We start from the raw sequence: 15,811 nt of genomic DNA on the forward strand, positions 1-15,811 counted from the left end.
AGAAGAAGCTGCAGTAGACAGAGTAAAGAGACCTGAGGCTAGCTGTGACTTTTCTAGTCTGTTTGCCTTATCTATAAGATAAGGAGGTTAGATTAGATGATGATCTGTATAATTCTCGGTGTTTATGATCTAGTTATTCTACTTAGTAATAGTTCTCAATTTTTTTAAACCCATGCTTTCTCGTTGTACCTCCTGCTTATTGCCACCAGTCAAGGTTTCGTTGGACACTGATTTCTGTAGTTTATGTTGAGAGCAAAAGCAGGTGACTACTTGATTCAGATGATATGTTACTGTACTTACTCCCCACATAATCCTTATATGCCTCCCTGGTGACCCCACAATGAGAGGCAGCTGTAGGTGAGTGGGTAGCTAGAAAGCCTAGGGTCCAAATTTTGGCTCTGTTACTTACTAGCTGTGTGATCTGGGGCAAGTTATCCAACCTCTCTTGGCCCCATTTCCCTACCTGCAAAGTAGAGCGGGGTTAAGAGTAGTACCTGTCTCATAGGACTGTTTTGAGGGTTAAGTAAATGCACATATTAGAACGTACTAAAACAGGGTAAGTAAGCTTTCAATAAGTACATGGTAGCTATTACACATTTTACGGATCGGTGAACTATTAGGATCATTGATTGTACCTAATTGTTTTTATCAGATTTATTTATGGGGCTTTATTTAATTCATTGTCTTTCCTATGAATAATAATAAAATTTATTTTGTTTTTCCACTATTAAACACACTCTCAAAGCCATTTCAGAGCTGGAGACCGATTGTGGTGGTGTTTGTTGGAGAGCTTTGGAGGTTCCTAACTTGTTTCTTGTTTGGCTTAAAACCTGAGGAGGACTTATCTTTTAGTCATTCTGTGTTGTTTCGTCTTTTGGTTTCTCTGCTTGATTTGCTTGTGCTTCCAACTCTGCTTTTGTGAACAATGATATTTAATATCAATTTCCAGGGGAATTAAGGATTTTTAAGAAATGTTCTTATAAAGAGCACCGATATTTACAGGAAAAATGCTATGTGGATAGAAGATGATATTGAGTCAGGATTCAAAGCTTATAGCAAACATGAAAAATGTATGAAATGAAACCCAGTTATTAAGAAATACATTTTTCAGTAACTGTTCCCCCCCATGTCCAGAACTAAAAGGAATTACAAAATCTTGTCTATCGGTTCTGGAACGGCCCTGAGAGATATCTTGTTGAAATGTCTCATGCTGGTGTGTGTGAAGATTTGTGATTGTGGGGAATTGTGAGAGGACTTTCTTGAATTAATCTCCTAGCACAGTAATGTGAAGGGAAAGTCATGTAGATGGAAACTGTCTGTAAGCCGTGCTTCTCTAAAGCAGATTTTCTAGGCAAAGGGTAATCATGAACTTGTAAGATTGGTTTCTTGAATCTTCTCTACGGCATTGATACTTGTTATTGGATTGAAAAAAATTTCTTAACTTGGATTTTAGGATAAAGAAGGTGGTTTTATGGTAAGGGATTCCAGTCAACCAGGCATGTATACGGTCTCCCTTTATACAAAGTTTGGAGGGTAAGTACTCAATTAATCATCTCTCCTTCTCTGAGTTTTTATATGAAATTCCTATGTAGTTTGCATGGATTCCTAGTTTTCAAAAAATATGCTGCATTTTAGCATTAAACAAGAAAATCTAAACTTAATTTTTGAAGTCTGTCCTATTTTTTATATTCATATTTCCTTATATCCATATTTCCTATTCTTGGTAATTTTCCTTATGGTTTTCCATATATATATATCTGTTGAGAATGTCTATAGAAACTTCAGCAACGTTCAAGAAATAATTACTGTGCACTGCACTAAGCACTAAGGATGCCACAGCGAACAAAGCAGGCACAGACCCTGCCCTTCCCCCCTCCGATAGCTTAGTGGGGGATGCAGACAAGCAAAGAGGCAGTTATGGTAGTACATGAGTAAGTCCTATGCTTGGAGAAAATGTGTGTATGTGTGTGGGGGTGGTACACAGCCCAGATATCCCAGTTCATCACAAGTGTAGTCTGGGGACATCTAGCCAGACCTGATGGGGGATGAAGGCAGAAGTTGAAGGGAATGAAAAGAGTGTTTCTGACTTAGGAAACTGCCTGAACCCAGAACTGGGTGAGGATATGGTGAGTTCCAGGAACTGACAAAAGCATATTATAGCCAGAATGGGAGGGGTGGGTGAGGGAGGAAAGAGAACCCTAAGAGATAAAAGTAGAGGTCAGATCACATCTATGTCAAGGAGCTTTACTTTAAGAGCAAAGGGAGTTCTCTTGAAAAGATCTTTAGCAAGAGATGACTTGAGGAGATCTGTGTTCTAAAAAGATATCTAAAATAGAATTTGTACATTTTTTATAAGTCGGCTTATTCACTTTTAGAAGCATAAGTCTTCTAGATGTTTGCAAGTTTACATCAATAGCAGGGAAAAAGAACAATAGCCAGCCAGTAGCTATTTTAAGACTTTTAACTGTTGCTAAATGGAATTGGTAAATCTTCTCTTTCATAATCTCATGCAAGGGCCAAGTGTGTTATCAGTGACCACTTTAAAAACGTCCACCTGTTAATGTGAAAGACGAAGCTAAGAAGAACATGGGGAAAAATAAAAGTTGTGCAGAGAATAGAAGTGGCTATATGTAGGGACCTGTGGTTGCATGGTGGAAACATCTTAAAAATGAAGTTACATTATTCCAACTTCGTACTAACATATTTGGATTTTTGTTTCAGTGAGGGCTCGTCAGGTTTCAGGCATTATCATATAAAGGAAACAACAACATCCCCAAAGAAGTATTATCTGGCAGAAAAACATGCATTTGGTTCAATTCCTGAAATTATTGAGTATCATAAGCACAATGCAGCAGGTAAGGGATCTATTAAAACATTTTTCAAATATAGGGTAGTGATTAAAATGATCAGATATTGTGATGAATTCTTCCTTGAGCAGTTTTCGGTTTGTAGTTAATTGTAGAATGTGATTAATTTAAAATTATTGCATATTAAGGAAGTGATATATACAAAGAAAAAATAGAAATAATATTAAGTCTCATAAAAAGCTGTCTTGACCTTAGGACACGAGTTGCTCTTGTTGTATATGATAAATGTTCACATTTCTGTGATTTATACCCTTGGTGCTGACAAAGACTCTTTGCTTGACCAAGCTTTAGTCAGGCTCCTGAACCATCTCTTAGACCCATTGGTGCACTTTCTAGTAAAATCCAGTTTTAGCAAGAACACTGCTAAGTCAGTTTAACCAGAACTCTCACCTTGATATCTGAAATCCACTCACACTCAATATCTGATCAGGTTCCTTATTTTCTGCCAAGTGATGTCTGGTCACTCTGGCTTGTCTTCAGCAAGATCCTGTTAGATTCGTGTATCCCAGAACCCCCACTCCCCAGCATTTCTCTTAGTAATTGTCCATCCACTGACCCCAACCCCACTCCTTGGCTGTAAATTCCCATTTGTCCATGCTATATTTGGAGTTGAGCCCAATCTCTCTCAAACTCTAAAATCCCATTGCAGTGGTCCCTATACCAATCACAGTGGTCCTAAATAAAGTCTGCCTTACCATCTTTAGAAGTGTCATCGAATAGTTTCCTTTCTTTAACTGTATGAAACTAAAACCCAAGATACGTCTATGTCAGAGTTGTCACAGAAGCTGCCAGACAAGCCCAGGGTTTACGCCTATGCTATTGGCTTCCAAGACTAGAGCAATCATGTCCTGGACAAGTTTTCCATCTTCTTGAATCTCTGCTATACTTACTACAGAGTGAGAACATACCAAACACCGAAAACAGAAACCACATTTATGCCATGTTCTCAGATAATGGTAGGAACAGTTATTGGGGTATAATTTAAATGTCATAAAAATCACCCATTTAAAGTATGCAATTCAGTGGTCATTAGTATATTTAGAGTAGTGCTAAGTATCACCATAATCTAAGAACGTTTTCATCATCCCCAAAAGAAATATTTTACCCATCACCTGTCACCCCTTGGCCCCCTTTCATCCGTCTAGCCCTGGCAACCAGTAATCTACTTGCTGTCATTAAAGATTTGCCTATTCTGGACATTTCATATCAATGGAATCATACAATATGTGGTCTGCTGTGACTACCTTGTGTGACTTAACATAACATTTCTGACATTTGTCCATGTTGTAGCCTGTATAAGTGGTCCATTCCTTTTTATTGACAAATAATAATCCACTGTGTTCATTTTGTTTATCCATTTTGTCATCGTTCATCAGTTGGTGGCCATCTGGGTTGTTTCCACATTTTGGCTGCTATGAATAATGCTGCTATGAACATTTGTGTACAAGTTTTTGCATCGAAATATCTTTCATTTCTCTTGGTGACTTACTTAGGAGTGAATTTGCTGGGTTATATGTTAACTCTGTGTTTAACATGTGTGAAGAGCTACTTTCATATCAGTTTATCACCCAGAGAACTTTTTATCTCTTATTCTGTTATTTTCTTTTTTAGTGTTCACATTCCCTTCTTTCTTTGTGTGTGTGTGTGTGTGTGTGTGTGTGTGTGTGTGTGTTCTTGTATAAGTCTTATTCCTCACCATTATCTAAATTCACTCATTTAGCAAACATGTATTGAGTGCCTGTTACATGCCAGGAACTGTGCCTGGCTCTAGGAAGACTATGGTGGACTAGATAGTGATTGATCCTATCTCTCTCAGCTCTTACTGTCTGGTGGAGGAGACAAAGAAGTATATAACAATTTAAAGTTACCCTGAGATATGCTGTAATCGAAGAAATACAGAGTGCTATGGGTGCTTATAGGAGAGATATCTGCCTTTCTTTGTATTTAATGCTGTAAACAACTTATGTTAAAGTGTCTAACCTACCTCACTGATTTCCAGTAGTTGATATTCCCAGTTGTTGATACTTTCATTTTTTCCCAATTTTTTATTTAATTCTAGTTCATTAACATATGGCACAATATTGGTTTCAGGAGTAGAATTAAGTGGTTCATCACCTACATACAATACCCAGTATTCATCACAAGTGCCCTCCTTAATACCTACCACCCATGTAGCCTCTCCTCCACCTCCCTCCCTCCATCAACCCTCAGTTTGTTCTCTATCATTAAGAGTCTCTTATGGTTTGTTTCCCTTTGTCTTCCCCCCACCCCATGTGTTCATCTGTTTTGTTTCTTAAATTCCACAGATGAGTGAAATTATATGGTATTTGTCTTTCTCTGACTGACTTATCTCACTTAGCATAATACATTCTAGCTCCATCCACATCATTGCAAATAGCAAGATTTCATTCTTTTTGATGGCTAAATAATATTCCATCATATATATGTACCACATCTTCTTTATCCATTCATCAGTCAGTGGACATTTGGGACCTTTCCAGAGTTTGGCTTTTGTTGGTAATGCTGCTGTAAACATTGGGGTGCATGTACCCCTTTGAATCAGTATTTTTGTATCCTTTCAGTAAATACCTAGTAGTGCAATTGCTAGATTGTAGGGTAGCTCTGTTTTTAACTTTTTGAGGAAGCTTCGTACTGTGTTCCAGAGTGGCTGCACCAGTTTGCATTCCCACCAACAGTGTAAGAGCGTTCCCCTTTCTGTGCATCCTCACCGACATCTCTTGTTTCCTGTATTGTTCATTTTAGCCATTCTGACAGGTGTGAGGTGGTATCTCATCGTGATTTTGATTTGTATTTCCCTGATGCCGAGTGATGTTGAACATCTTTTCATGTGTCTTTTAGCCATGTGGATGTCTTCTTTGGAAAAGTGTCTGTTCGTCTTCTGCCCATTTCTTACCTGGATTATTTGTTTTTTGGTGTTGAGTTTGATAAGTTCTTTATAAATTTTGGGTACTAACCATTTATCAGATATGTCATTTGCAAATATCTTCTCCCATTCCATAGGTTGTCTTTTAGTTTTGTTGATTTTTTCCTTCACTGTGTGGCTTTTTATCTTGATGAAGTCCCAATAGTTCATTTTTGCTTTTGTTTCCCTTGCATGTCTTGTAAGAAGTTGCTGTGGCTGAGGTCAAAGAGTTTGCTGCCTGTGTTCTCTGGGATTTTGATGGATCCTTATCTCACATTTAGGTCTTTAATCCATTTTGAGTCTATTTTTGTGTATGGTGTTAAAAAATGGTCCAGTTTCGTTCTTCTGCATGTCACTGTCCAGTTTTCCCAACACCGCTTGTTAAGGAGACTGTCTTTTTTCCACTGGATAGTCTTTCCTGCTTTGTTGAAGATAAGTTGACCATATGGTTGAGGGTCCATTTCTGGGTTTTCTATTCTGTTCCATTGATCTATGTGTCTGTTTTTGTTCAAGTACCATACAGTCTTAATGACTACAGCTTTGTAATGTAGCTTGACGTCTGGAATCATGATGTCTCTAGCTTTGCTTTTCTTTTTCAATGTTGCTTTGGCTACTTGGGGTCCCACTGTTGATATTTTAGAGCCCCATATTTATGCTAGTATTGAGTTATTCAGGGTGAATCACTTTAATTTTTAATAGACTACCGTAATTCCCTTTCGTAGTTTGGATCACATTGGAAAAGAACATGAAATAATAATTGATAATAGCTATTAGAAACCTTTTAACATTTTAAAAAAGTGTTTGAGATGAGAATATGCTGGCCAAGTGCTTGATAAACACCGTAGTATTGAGAAGGCAATGTTTGTTGAGTGAATAAAAACATACATTTTTAAAAGTTCTTTATGTTCTATAAAAATATGAAATTGTCAATTCAAAGAATAGGATCATCTTCTTCCTGCCTGCCTTCCTCTCTTTTTATTTTTGGTTAGCATATAGCAGAGTGCTGTATGTACGCACAGAGGACGAGCACTAAGTGTGTAAATGAACGGCCTTTATACATGAGTGTCTAAGTTTAGCGCTTTCCCATGCAGAATGAGTAAGAATGAATTCAATTTCAGTGCTTTCTCAATTTCCAGGACTTGTCACAAGATTGCGGTACCCAGTTAGTACAAAGGAGAAGAATGCACCAACCACTGCAGGATTCAGCTATGGTAACTCATTTTGTAGTTGCATTGGCTAATTTTCCTTAGGAAAAAAAAATCCCATTACTACAAGACCAATTTAGATGTTTAGAATTCCACATAGAACTGTTTTTATAGTTTTATCGTATGGGTTTTTAGATGATTATACTTGTAGCTATGGTAACCCTAGATTTTCTATTTTCATCATTATTCATAATTCAGCAGAAAACTTCCTCTTAGTGAAAAATAAGCATTGCCATGTTATTTCTAAAATAAATCAAATCCTTTTCTGGTTTTCACCAGCTTGATTGGTTACTCACAGGAAAGTAAGGATGGAGGTAATAAAGAAGGCATCCAGCGTGATTGTCTTTGTTGCTTCTAGCAAAAACCTTTTAAACAGAAGATTAAATTCTTTCTAACCTGATATAATTGGGGGGGGCAACAAACTGAGGGGGAAGAATGGTAAAGGAGAAAGTATTCGATTATGTTTTTTTCTAAGTACCTCTAAGCTCTATTATTATTAGCCTATTATTCAGCACCTTCTTGCCTTCCTTTGTTCACTTTGGTTGTACTCTGATGGCTTAGAAGGGAGTATATCCTCCCCAGAGGGTGGAAGGCCACCTTTTGCAGTTTAGATGTAGGTGACAAGTCTGTTCTATGTCTTACTGATAATTGTATTACCCTGTAACTTTGACATTGACCTTGGTTGTCGTTCCTCTGTTTCCCACTGATTCATGCTGTGTTCTCCTTATTAAATGTTATCACTTTCCCCTCTGTCTCACAGAAAAATGGGAGATCAATCCTTCAGAGCTGACCTTTATGAGGGAACTAGGGAGTGGACTGTTTGGAGTGGTGAGGCTCGGCAAGTGGAGAGCTCAGTACAAAGTGGCAATCAAAGCTATTAGGGAAGGTGCCATGTGTGAGGAAGACTTTATAGAAGAAGCTAAAGTGATGATGTAAGTTATCGTGTTCTTACTGGTTCCTCTTTTTGCATTAAAAAGTAGCCGCTCACCAGCTAATAGCCCTGCGGGTTTCTTTTCCTATAGTAACTATGTCTATGCATGACTTCCCTCCCAGGAAGCTGACACACCCGAAGCTGGTACAACTTTATGGTGTATGCACCCAGCAGAAACCAATTTACATTGTTACCGAGTTCATGGAAAGGGGCTGTCTTCTGAATTTCCTCCGACAGAGACAAGGTCATTTTAGTAGAGATGTGCTGCTGAGCATGTGTCAAGATGTGTGTGAAGGGATGGAGTACCTGGAGAGAAACAGCTTCATTCACAGAGATCTGGTAATCATAACCACCCGTGTTCCCATTCATTGGCCTAATTCCTTTGTAACACTGGGGCAGCAAATGAGCAATGATGTATTAATATCCAATTTCTGTTCTCAGCGATATTTCACCATTGTCTTTAAACCTGGTGAATTTAACTTGCCTCATAATTTTAACAGAAAAACCTTGATCAAATCTAATACATATAATACATAATTACATAGGCAATTGCATAAATAATATGTAACTACATAGGTCATTGTTTCTAAGCAAGTTACCATATATTAACTATTTGATCTCCATAAAAATCTCATGTGATAGCTAGTCACAACAGTCTGTCTGGTCATTGTTGTTTGATAAATTAGCATGAGAGAAGTGAAATGACTTATGCAAGGTGATAAATGGGGAAGTTAAGGGTTGACTCCTCCTTTCACTAAATCCTAAACACTTTTCCACTCACACATGTACACAGAAGCTATAACAGGAATCCTTGGTTTATTTTCCTGATTTCTGATGTCACTTGGAAAACATGGAGGCCCACATGAACTCCTGAGAATACTGGAAAAAGGAATCTATTGCTGGTTCTAAAATATGGTGCTGGAGACACTTCCTAATTTTTCCCCTCCCCTACTCTTTCTCCGTAACTTCTCCATTTTTTTTCTCTTTTTTTCCTCTGCCTGTTTTCCTCAATTGTGTCTGTTTTCAGCACGACGACAGAACTATCAGTTCCTATTAAACCTTCAAGATCATTCTTTCACTAAAAAGAATGTGATTCTCTACTTGGGACTTTTTTCCATGTTTTAGTTTTAACTTTCTTGTCATAAAGCATGGATGCATTTCTTCTGGAATAGCAGCAAAGCAGGTAAAAAAGATGAGACAATCAGCTTAAGCAGACATTGCTTTTATAGGTATTTAACATATATCAATTAACGTAATCATTATAATAACCCTAAGAAGTAGGTACGATTATTATTTTTCACTTTACAGATGAGGAAACTGAGGTGTAAATGGGATAAAATAACTTACCAATAGTCAAGTATAGTGTGGAGTCAGGATTTGAACCCAGGGAGTCTGGCTCTAGAGTCCACACTAGAGCCACTGTGTGATGCGATCTCTAGACTTAGGGCATAATAAAAAGCTGAAGATTTGCGAGTGAAGACTTGACTTCTAGATGTGTTTTAGGGTAGTTACCTAATCTCTCTTAGATTCTTTTTCTGCATCTGTAAATTGTGAGTGGATTATAATATTGGTTTGCTCTCAAGACTATTTTTCTCCCAGCTTTATTGACGTATAATTGACAAAATTGCATATATTAAATACCATAATGACTTGATATATATATATGTATACATATATATATACATATATATATACATATATATATATACATATATATATATATATATATATACATTATGAAATGATTATCAAAGTCAAGTTAAATATATCCATACCTCACATGTGGTGAGAATGCTTACGATGTACTCTCTCAGTAAATTGCAAGTAAACAATAAAGTATTATTAATTATAGTTATCATGCTATCCATTAGATCCTCAGAACATATTGAGTTCTACATTTTTTTAAGATTCCATATGTAAATGATATAGAGTATTTGTCTTTCTGTTGGGCTTTTTTCCTTTAGCATAATGCCCTCCAGGTTCATCCACGTTGCCACAAGGACAAGATTTTTTTAATGGCTGAATAATATTCCACTGTATAGATATACCACATCATCTTTATTTACTCATCCGTTGATAGACAGTTAGATTATTTCATGGCTTGGCTATTGTGAGTAATGCTCCTATGAATATGGGAGTTGAGACATCTCTTTGAGGTACTGATTTCATTTCCTCTTGTATATATTCAGAAGTGGGATTGCTGGATCATATGGTAGTTCTACTTTTAGTTTTTTGAGTAAACTCCATACTATTTTCCACAATGGCTGTACCAATTTACATTCCCACAAATAGTATACAAGGGTTCCCCTTTCTTCACGTTTTCTTCCTTGACAACCTTTGTCATCTTTTGTATTTTTGATCATAGCCATCCTGACAGGTGTGAGGTGATATCTCATTGTGGTTTTGATTTGCATTTCCCTGATGATGAGTGATGTTGAGCACCTTTTCTCGTACCTTTGGCCATTTGTATGTGTGGCTTTTTTTGAAAAACTGTGTATTCAGGTTCTTTGCTCCTTTTAAAAATTGGATTATTTGCTTTTTTGGTATTGAGTTGTATGAGTTCCTTATGTATGTTATATATTAACTCTTTATCAGATATATGGTTTTACAAATCGTTTTTCCCATTCTGTAGTTTCCCTTTTTTATTTTGCTGTTTCCTTTGCTATGCAAAGGTTTTTAGTTTGATGTAGACCAGTTATTTGTTTTTGCTTTTGTTGCTTGTGCCTTTGGTGTCATATCCAAAAATTCACCAGTGAAGCCATCTGGTCCTGGGCTTTTCCTGTAACAAGACTGTTTTAAAGATCGCATTATGTAATTGGGGCAAAGGACTCTGTAAAATAGATGTGATATAGATAACATTCATTATTGTTATTATGCTCAGTGATAATAAAGAACATCTCTCTGTCATATTGAAAGTTGTGAACTAAGCACCTTCCTCTTTTTTTGTACTTTCAAAACTGATGAAAATCGAATGCCTACGTGAGTGTGGCAGACTACATCTGTCCAAACAGAGCTTATCTTGGTGAAAGCAATTTTGATAATTTCGTGCTTATGATATTGACATCACCATGGTAGGTTTGTGTCGCCCCTGAAGGGAAGATTCTGATGCTCCTGTCTTTTGGGCAAAGAATGCTGTTGACCATGAAGTGAAGTAATGATAAGATATCCCCGTAGGAAGATGGGGGCAAATCTGGGGAACTTTAGAAGAGACTCTTAAAATGCCGTCAGCAGGAGTAATCTCATATAAGTGGAATTGCCACATACAGAGAATAAAATGCTAAAAGCATCAGGAACAAAAATGCATCTTAGTCCATAGGTTATGGCATTAAAAATATTGTTATTATGTTTTCCTTCTGAGAAATACTATGTCTTGCCCTTAAAGAATGGGCAAGAAAATATAATTTACATAATCCAGAATTATATTTGCCCAATTTCATATGTCACATCACAATATAGTGGAAACATTATAAATGACAAGGTAAACGCTGTTACACATGGCTGTTTTTTTGTTTTGTTTTGTTTTTTGGTTTTTGGGTTTTTTGATGAGATCAGGATGACCAATCACTGAGCAAAGCTATTGGGTAAGCGATCAGTTACCTATCACTTTGTTGTGTGTTATTAAACTCACCTAATGAGAACCTGGATTAAGGACTTCAAGAGATGTAGTCATTATTAATAAGAAAATCTGACAGTTCAGTAAGAATAGAAATGGGAGGAGGGAAAAGTAGGTTGACCTTGTTAGTCTTCATTTAGGTATGACAATTGGCAAAGTCATATAATCATGTCTTATTGCACATATGACCTTCTGACCTGTCCTTCTACCCATTTTTTCAAATGCATTTTGGAGACATATCCACGGGGTTAAATCCAATTTATAAAGAGACATTTCCACCTTCCGTAAATGTTGACTGGGCTGTATTAAATTGAATATAAACAGAATCTATATTTTTCTACTTTGTAGAACTTTGTAACTAATATACCATTGAAATGTTGTTTTCCAGGCTGCCAGAAATTGTCTAGTAAATGAGGCGGGAGTTGTGAAAGTATCAGATTTTGGAATGGCCAGGTAAGGCTGAGTCTATGTGAACATTTTCTGTCAATTTTGGATTAAATTAATATTTTACCTTTGAAGGTATAGAAAGCCTGACTTTTTTTTTACAGTTTGACTGTGTCGACTTCTTTTTCTGAAGCCTATTGAAGAGCTGTTTTTAAACCACATCTTTTGTTCCATTAGCAAAATATTTGTAGTATCAATCATTTTCATAGGAAAACTAATTGATTTTTCTGCTTCGTGTGTTTTTGATGTAAGGCAATAAAATAATTAGATTATATTTTGAAAAATTTCTTTTCTGAATATATCCATTTTACTGTTACTGTGGGCTTTCTCTCAGGTAAACAGATTGTTGACAAATGATGACTGTTTCATGATTCATTATGTGGTGTCAGGTGATAGTCACATTAGCTTGTAGAATTAATAAGCACAGGAATAATCTGCAGTGATGAAGTAGAAAGGAAATCTTGTTAGCTGTTCCGGAGATAAGTTCATTCATTAAAAAACAAAGTATACATTATGATGTTAATCATTCTCTCCACTAGGTGGGAGTATAGTCTGTTAAATATTCTACTTTCTTTTCTCCCTGGCGGAGGGTTAGATTTCTAGCGTCTTTTGTTTTCACAGAAATGTGTTTAGGAGTAAAGTTCTTAGAATACCTAGTCTGTTGTGTTTTTATTCTCTTAATTTTTGTAATTTTAATAGAGTGTTAGAAAAGACCTTTAAAAAGTATTATTTGTCCTCTCCCTCCTCTGTCCGTTCCCTCATCCATACATCCATCCTTAAAAACACTAGGTACCTACTGTGTATGGGGTGTTAGGCTGAACCATAGCAGAGAAGAAGGCATATGAGCCCCTGTCATATGCAGCTTATATTCAGGAGGAGAGAGAGACATAAGACCTGAGAGAATTGCAAAGAGAGGAAAACCCAGCGATGGGACCAAGCGAGTGTCAGCACACCAAGGCCTCTGGCCCAAATGTGACCCAACACTCCTTTTCGTTCAGCTTGTGAGCCAACAATGGTTTTCCAATTTTTAAGATTTTATTTATTTATTTGAGAGAGAGAGACAGAGCAACAGAGATAGCAAGAGAGAGCACGAGCAGGGAGGAGAGGGAGAAGCAGACTCCCCATTGAGGAAGGAGCCTGATGCAGGGCTCGATCCCAGTGCCCTGGGATCATGACCTGAGCTAAAGGCAGTTTAACCAACTGAGCCACCCAGGTACCCCTGGTTTTCCAATTTTTAAATGGTTGGCAAAAATTAAAAGAATTTTAGGACATGTGAAAATTATCTGAAATTGAAATGTCGGTGTCCATAAATGAAGTGTTACTGGGACACAGCCTCACTCACTACATGCTGTCTGTGGCTGCTTTCACACGACAAAGGCAGAGTCGGAGAGTGGTGACAGACCATATGGCTTGAAAAATAGGAAATATTCACCATCTGGCCTTTTACAGAAAAAATGTGCTCCCCCCTTAGATAGAGGTCACGTGGGGCTGGTGGGGTGGTTGGGCGCTGAGTGATGGTCCAGGCAGGGTGATGGTAGCTATGTCCGATCAGGTGCTCTGGAAGACCTCTTGGAGACTGGGGTATTTGGACAGAGACCAAAAAGATAGAAGTAGCCAATGAGGTGGCGATATGAGGTTAACATATCCCAGGTGGAAGAGACAGCAAGTATGAATGCTCGAAACTTGGGACAAGCTTGGCCTCCTCAAGGAATCGGAAGAGGGCCAGGTGGTTGGTTCAGGGCCAGCAGGAGGAGCAGTTGTCAAGGCCGCCCAGCTCCAGGTCACACAGGCCGAGCTTAGCTCGTTGTGAGAGCGGGGCTGCTGCCTGTCAGGACAGTCCTCACCCAATGCTCTTTATGTGCTTTTTATGAAGACTTTCCTCTGACAGGCTGTCCTTCAGTTTCCCATGTTGGATTTTTATATGTTTGGCTTTCAGAAAATCTGTGCTTTGCATCAGCCCCTCTAAAACACTCATTAGACCCTAAACTCAGACCCCCCTGCCGGACGGGCATGTCAATCCCACTCCCGGTGCATTGTTACCATGCAGCAGAGGGACTTTGTGCAATGACTTGAATGTTTTCTCATGGAGCTTTTAGAAATTAGCTTTAGATGTTCATATATTACGCAAACACATTCCTCTTGTAAGTACATACTGAACACGTTACAGAAAGGGCTGAAGTCTCCATATCTACTACCACGATCCAGGGTCTTCCCCAGAGAGAGCCACAGTTATCAGGTTGTGTGTGTCCTTCCAGAAGGATGTAAGTATGCTTGCATAGCAAAAAGTACAGAGTATGGTTTTGAGTGAGTGTGTGTGTGTGAGAGAGTGAGGAATGTCATGGTAAAAAAATCTACCCTCCACCATTTACAGATGTCATTTTGCAATTTGCTCTTTTCATTTGCTGTAGGTTTAAATTGTACTCTGTGCAGTCGTGGGGGCCAAAAGCACGTGCGTCTCCAGACACGCTGCACCACTTCCTTTAGAGCAGCTCTGCTTTAGATGTTTTACATGTGGGGCCTTTGGGTTAAATTTTGTTTAAAGAACAAAACTGCTTAAAAAAAAAAAGTAGCTCACTCTTTTATTGTGTCCTGCCTCTATTGCCTTATAAAAAAGAAAAACACACAGACAAATGAAAGTGCAGATACTAGTGTTACAAAGCGTCCATCGCAAGCACACGAGTGATTCTCGGGGGAAGGTGGAAATCACCAGGCGTGGCCACGGAGGCAAACATTTAGCTTCAACCGGATGCTTGTTGGACTTCAGTCAACTGTGTTTTTGATTCTAAGAGGGGAAAAAAATTGAAGAACATGTGCCACATCGTAACTCAGAGGCGTAAACCTGTGGTGTGTCTTACTTTAGGTACGTTCTGGACGATCAATACACAAGTTCTTCTGGTGCAAAATTTCCAGTGAAGTGGTGTCCGCCTGAGGTGTTTAATTACAGTCGCTTTAGTAGCAAATCCGATGTCTGGTCATTTGGTAAGAACGTGGTCCGTTTCCCCTCAGCTCTACTCTGAAGAGGAAGTGGATGCATTCTCTGGTAATCCTTTATCCTTTTCCAGGTGTTTTAATGTGGGAAATATTCACTGAAGGCAAAATGCCTTTTGAGAAAAACACCAACTATGAAGTGGTAACCATGGTTACCCGGGGCCACCGACTCTACAGGCCGAAGTTGGCGTCCAAATATGTATACGAGGTGATGCTGAGATGTTGGCAGGAGGTAAAAAAAAAATTTTTTTTTTGTACTCTCTTTCTGAATCTCTCAAACATTTAGGGATCTGGGCTTGGTAGATTAATAGCGTATAGTGTTTACAGCCTAGTGAGTTAGTGCACGTTTCATATGATCTCTGACTCTAGGTAAAAAGCCAACCCTTTCAAGTCAGTTCTGAATAACAGGAAGAAGAAGGTGAAGAAGTGGAAAATGATAATAATTAAGATCATAAATTCAGGCTGCCACCCCACTCCAAGTGGAAATCCTGTCACAGCTGCCTAAATTAGGGACTGAGGGAATAAGTCTGGAGAAGCAGCTCTTCTTTCCACTGGACCGCTTATCTTGTTGAAGTATTACTCTTTCACCAGAGAGGGTTTCTTTCACCAACCCTCAACTTCCCCCAGATCTCTTGACCCACAGTCTTTGGAAGTTTTCCTTCCTGGTGTATTGAAATGTCACCTCGTAGAAAAGATTAGACACCGAAATGATTTTTGAAAGATAATATTAGCTCACGTGTATTGTGTGCTAGGCACCGTACTAAGTGCTTTAGATTTAGTTCTCAAAATAACCTTCAGAGGTGCAGAGATTTTTACCATGACCACTTTGTGGATGAGAAG

At 38.2% G+C, this 15,811-nt stretch overlaps 1 protein-coding gene across 1 annotated transcript in view; it reads left to right on the forward strand.

Moving 5' to 3' along the window:
• The window catches only part of TEC (tec protein tyrosine kinase), a 131,496-nt gene that overhangs the window by 114,199 nt on the left and 1,486 nt on the right, over window positions 1-15,811 (forward strand). Inside the window, exons 10-17 of the mRNA XM_045815928.2 lie at window positions 1,454-1,533; window positions 2,722-2,855; window positions 6,927-7,001; window positions 7,756-7,927; window positions 8,049-8,265; window positions 11,928-11,992; window positions 14,844-14,962; window positions 15,046-15,203. Coding sequence (XP_045671884.2) covers window positions 1,454-1,533; window positions 2,722-2,855; window positions 6,927-7,001; window positions 7,756-7,927; window positions 8,049-8,265; window positions 11,928-11,992; window positions 14,844-14,962; window positions 15,046-15,203 — 1,020 coding nt within the window. The remainder of the gene's footprint in view (window positions 1-1,453; window positions 1,534-2,721; window positions 2,856-6,926; window positions 7,002-7,755; window positions 7,928-8,048; window positions 8,266-11,927; window positions 11,993-14,843; window positions 14,963-15,045; window positions 15,204-15,811) is intronic.

This window comes from Ursus americanus, chromosome 8, assembly GCF_024610735.1.
Source record: "Ursus americanus isolate L20-20 chromosome 8, mUrsAme1.1.p, whole genome shotgun sequence".
Classification (NCBI taxonomy): Eukaryota; Metazoa; Chordata; class Mammalia; order Carnivora; family Ursidae; genus Ursus; species Ursus americanus.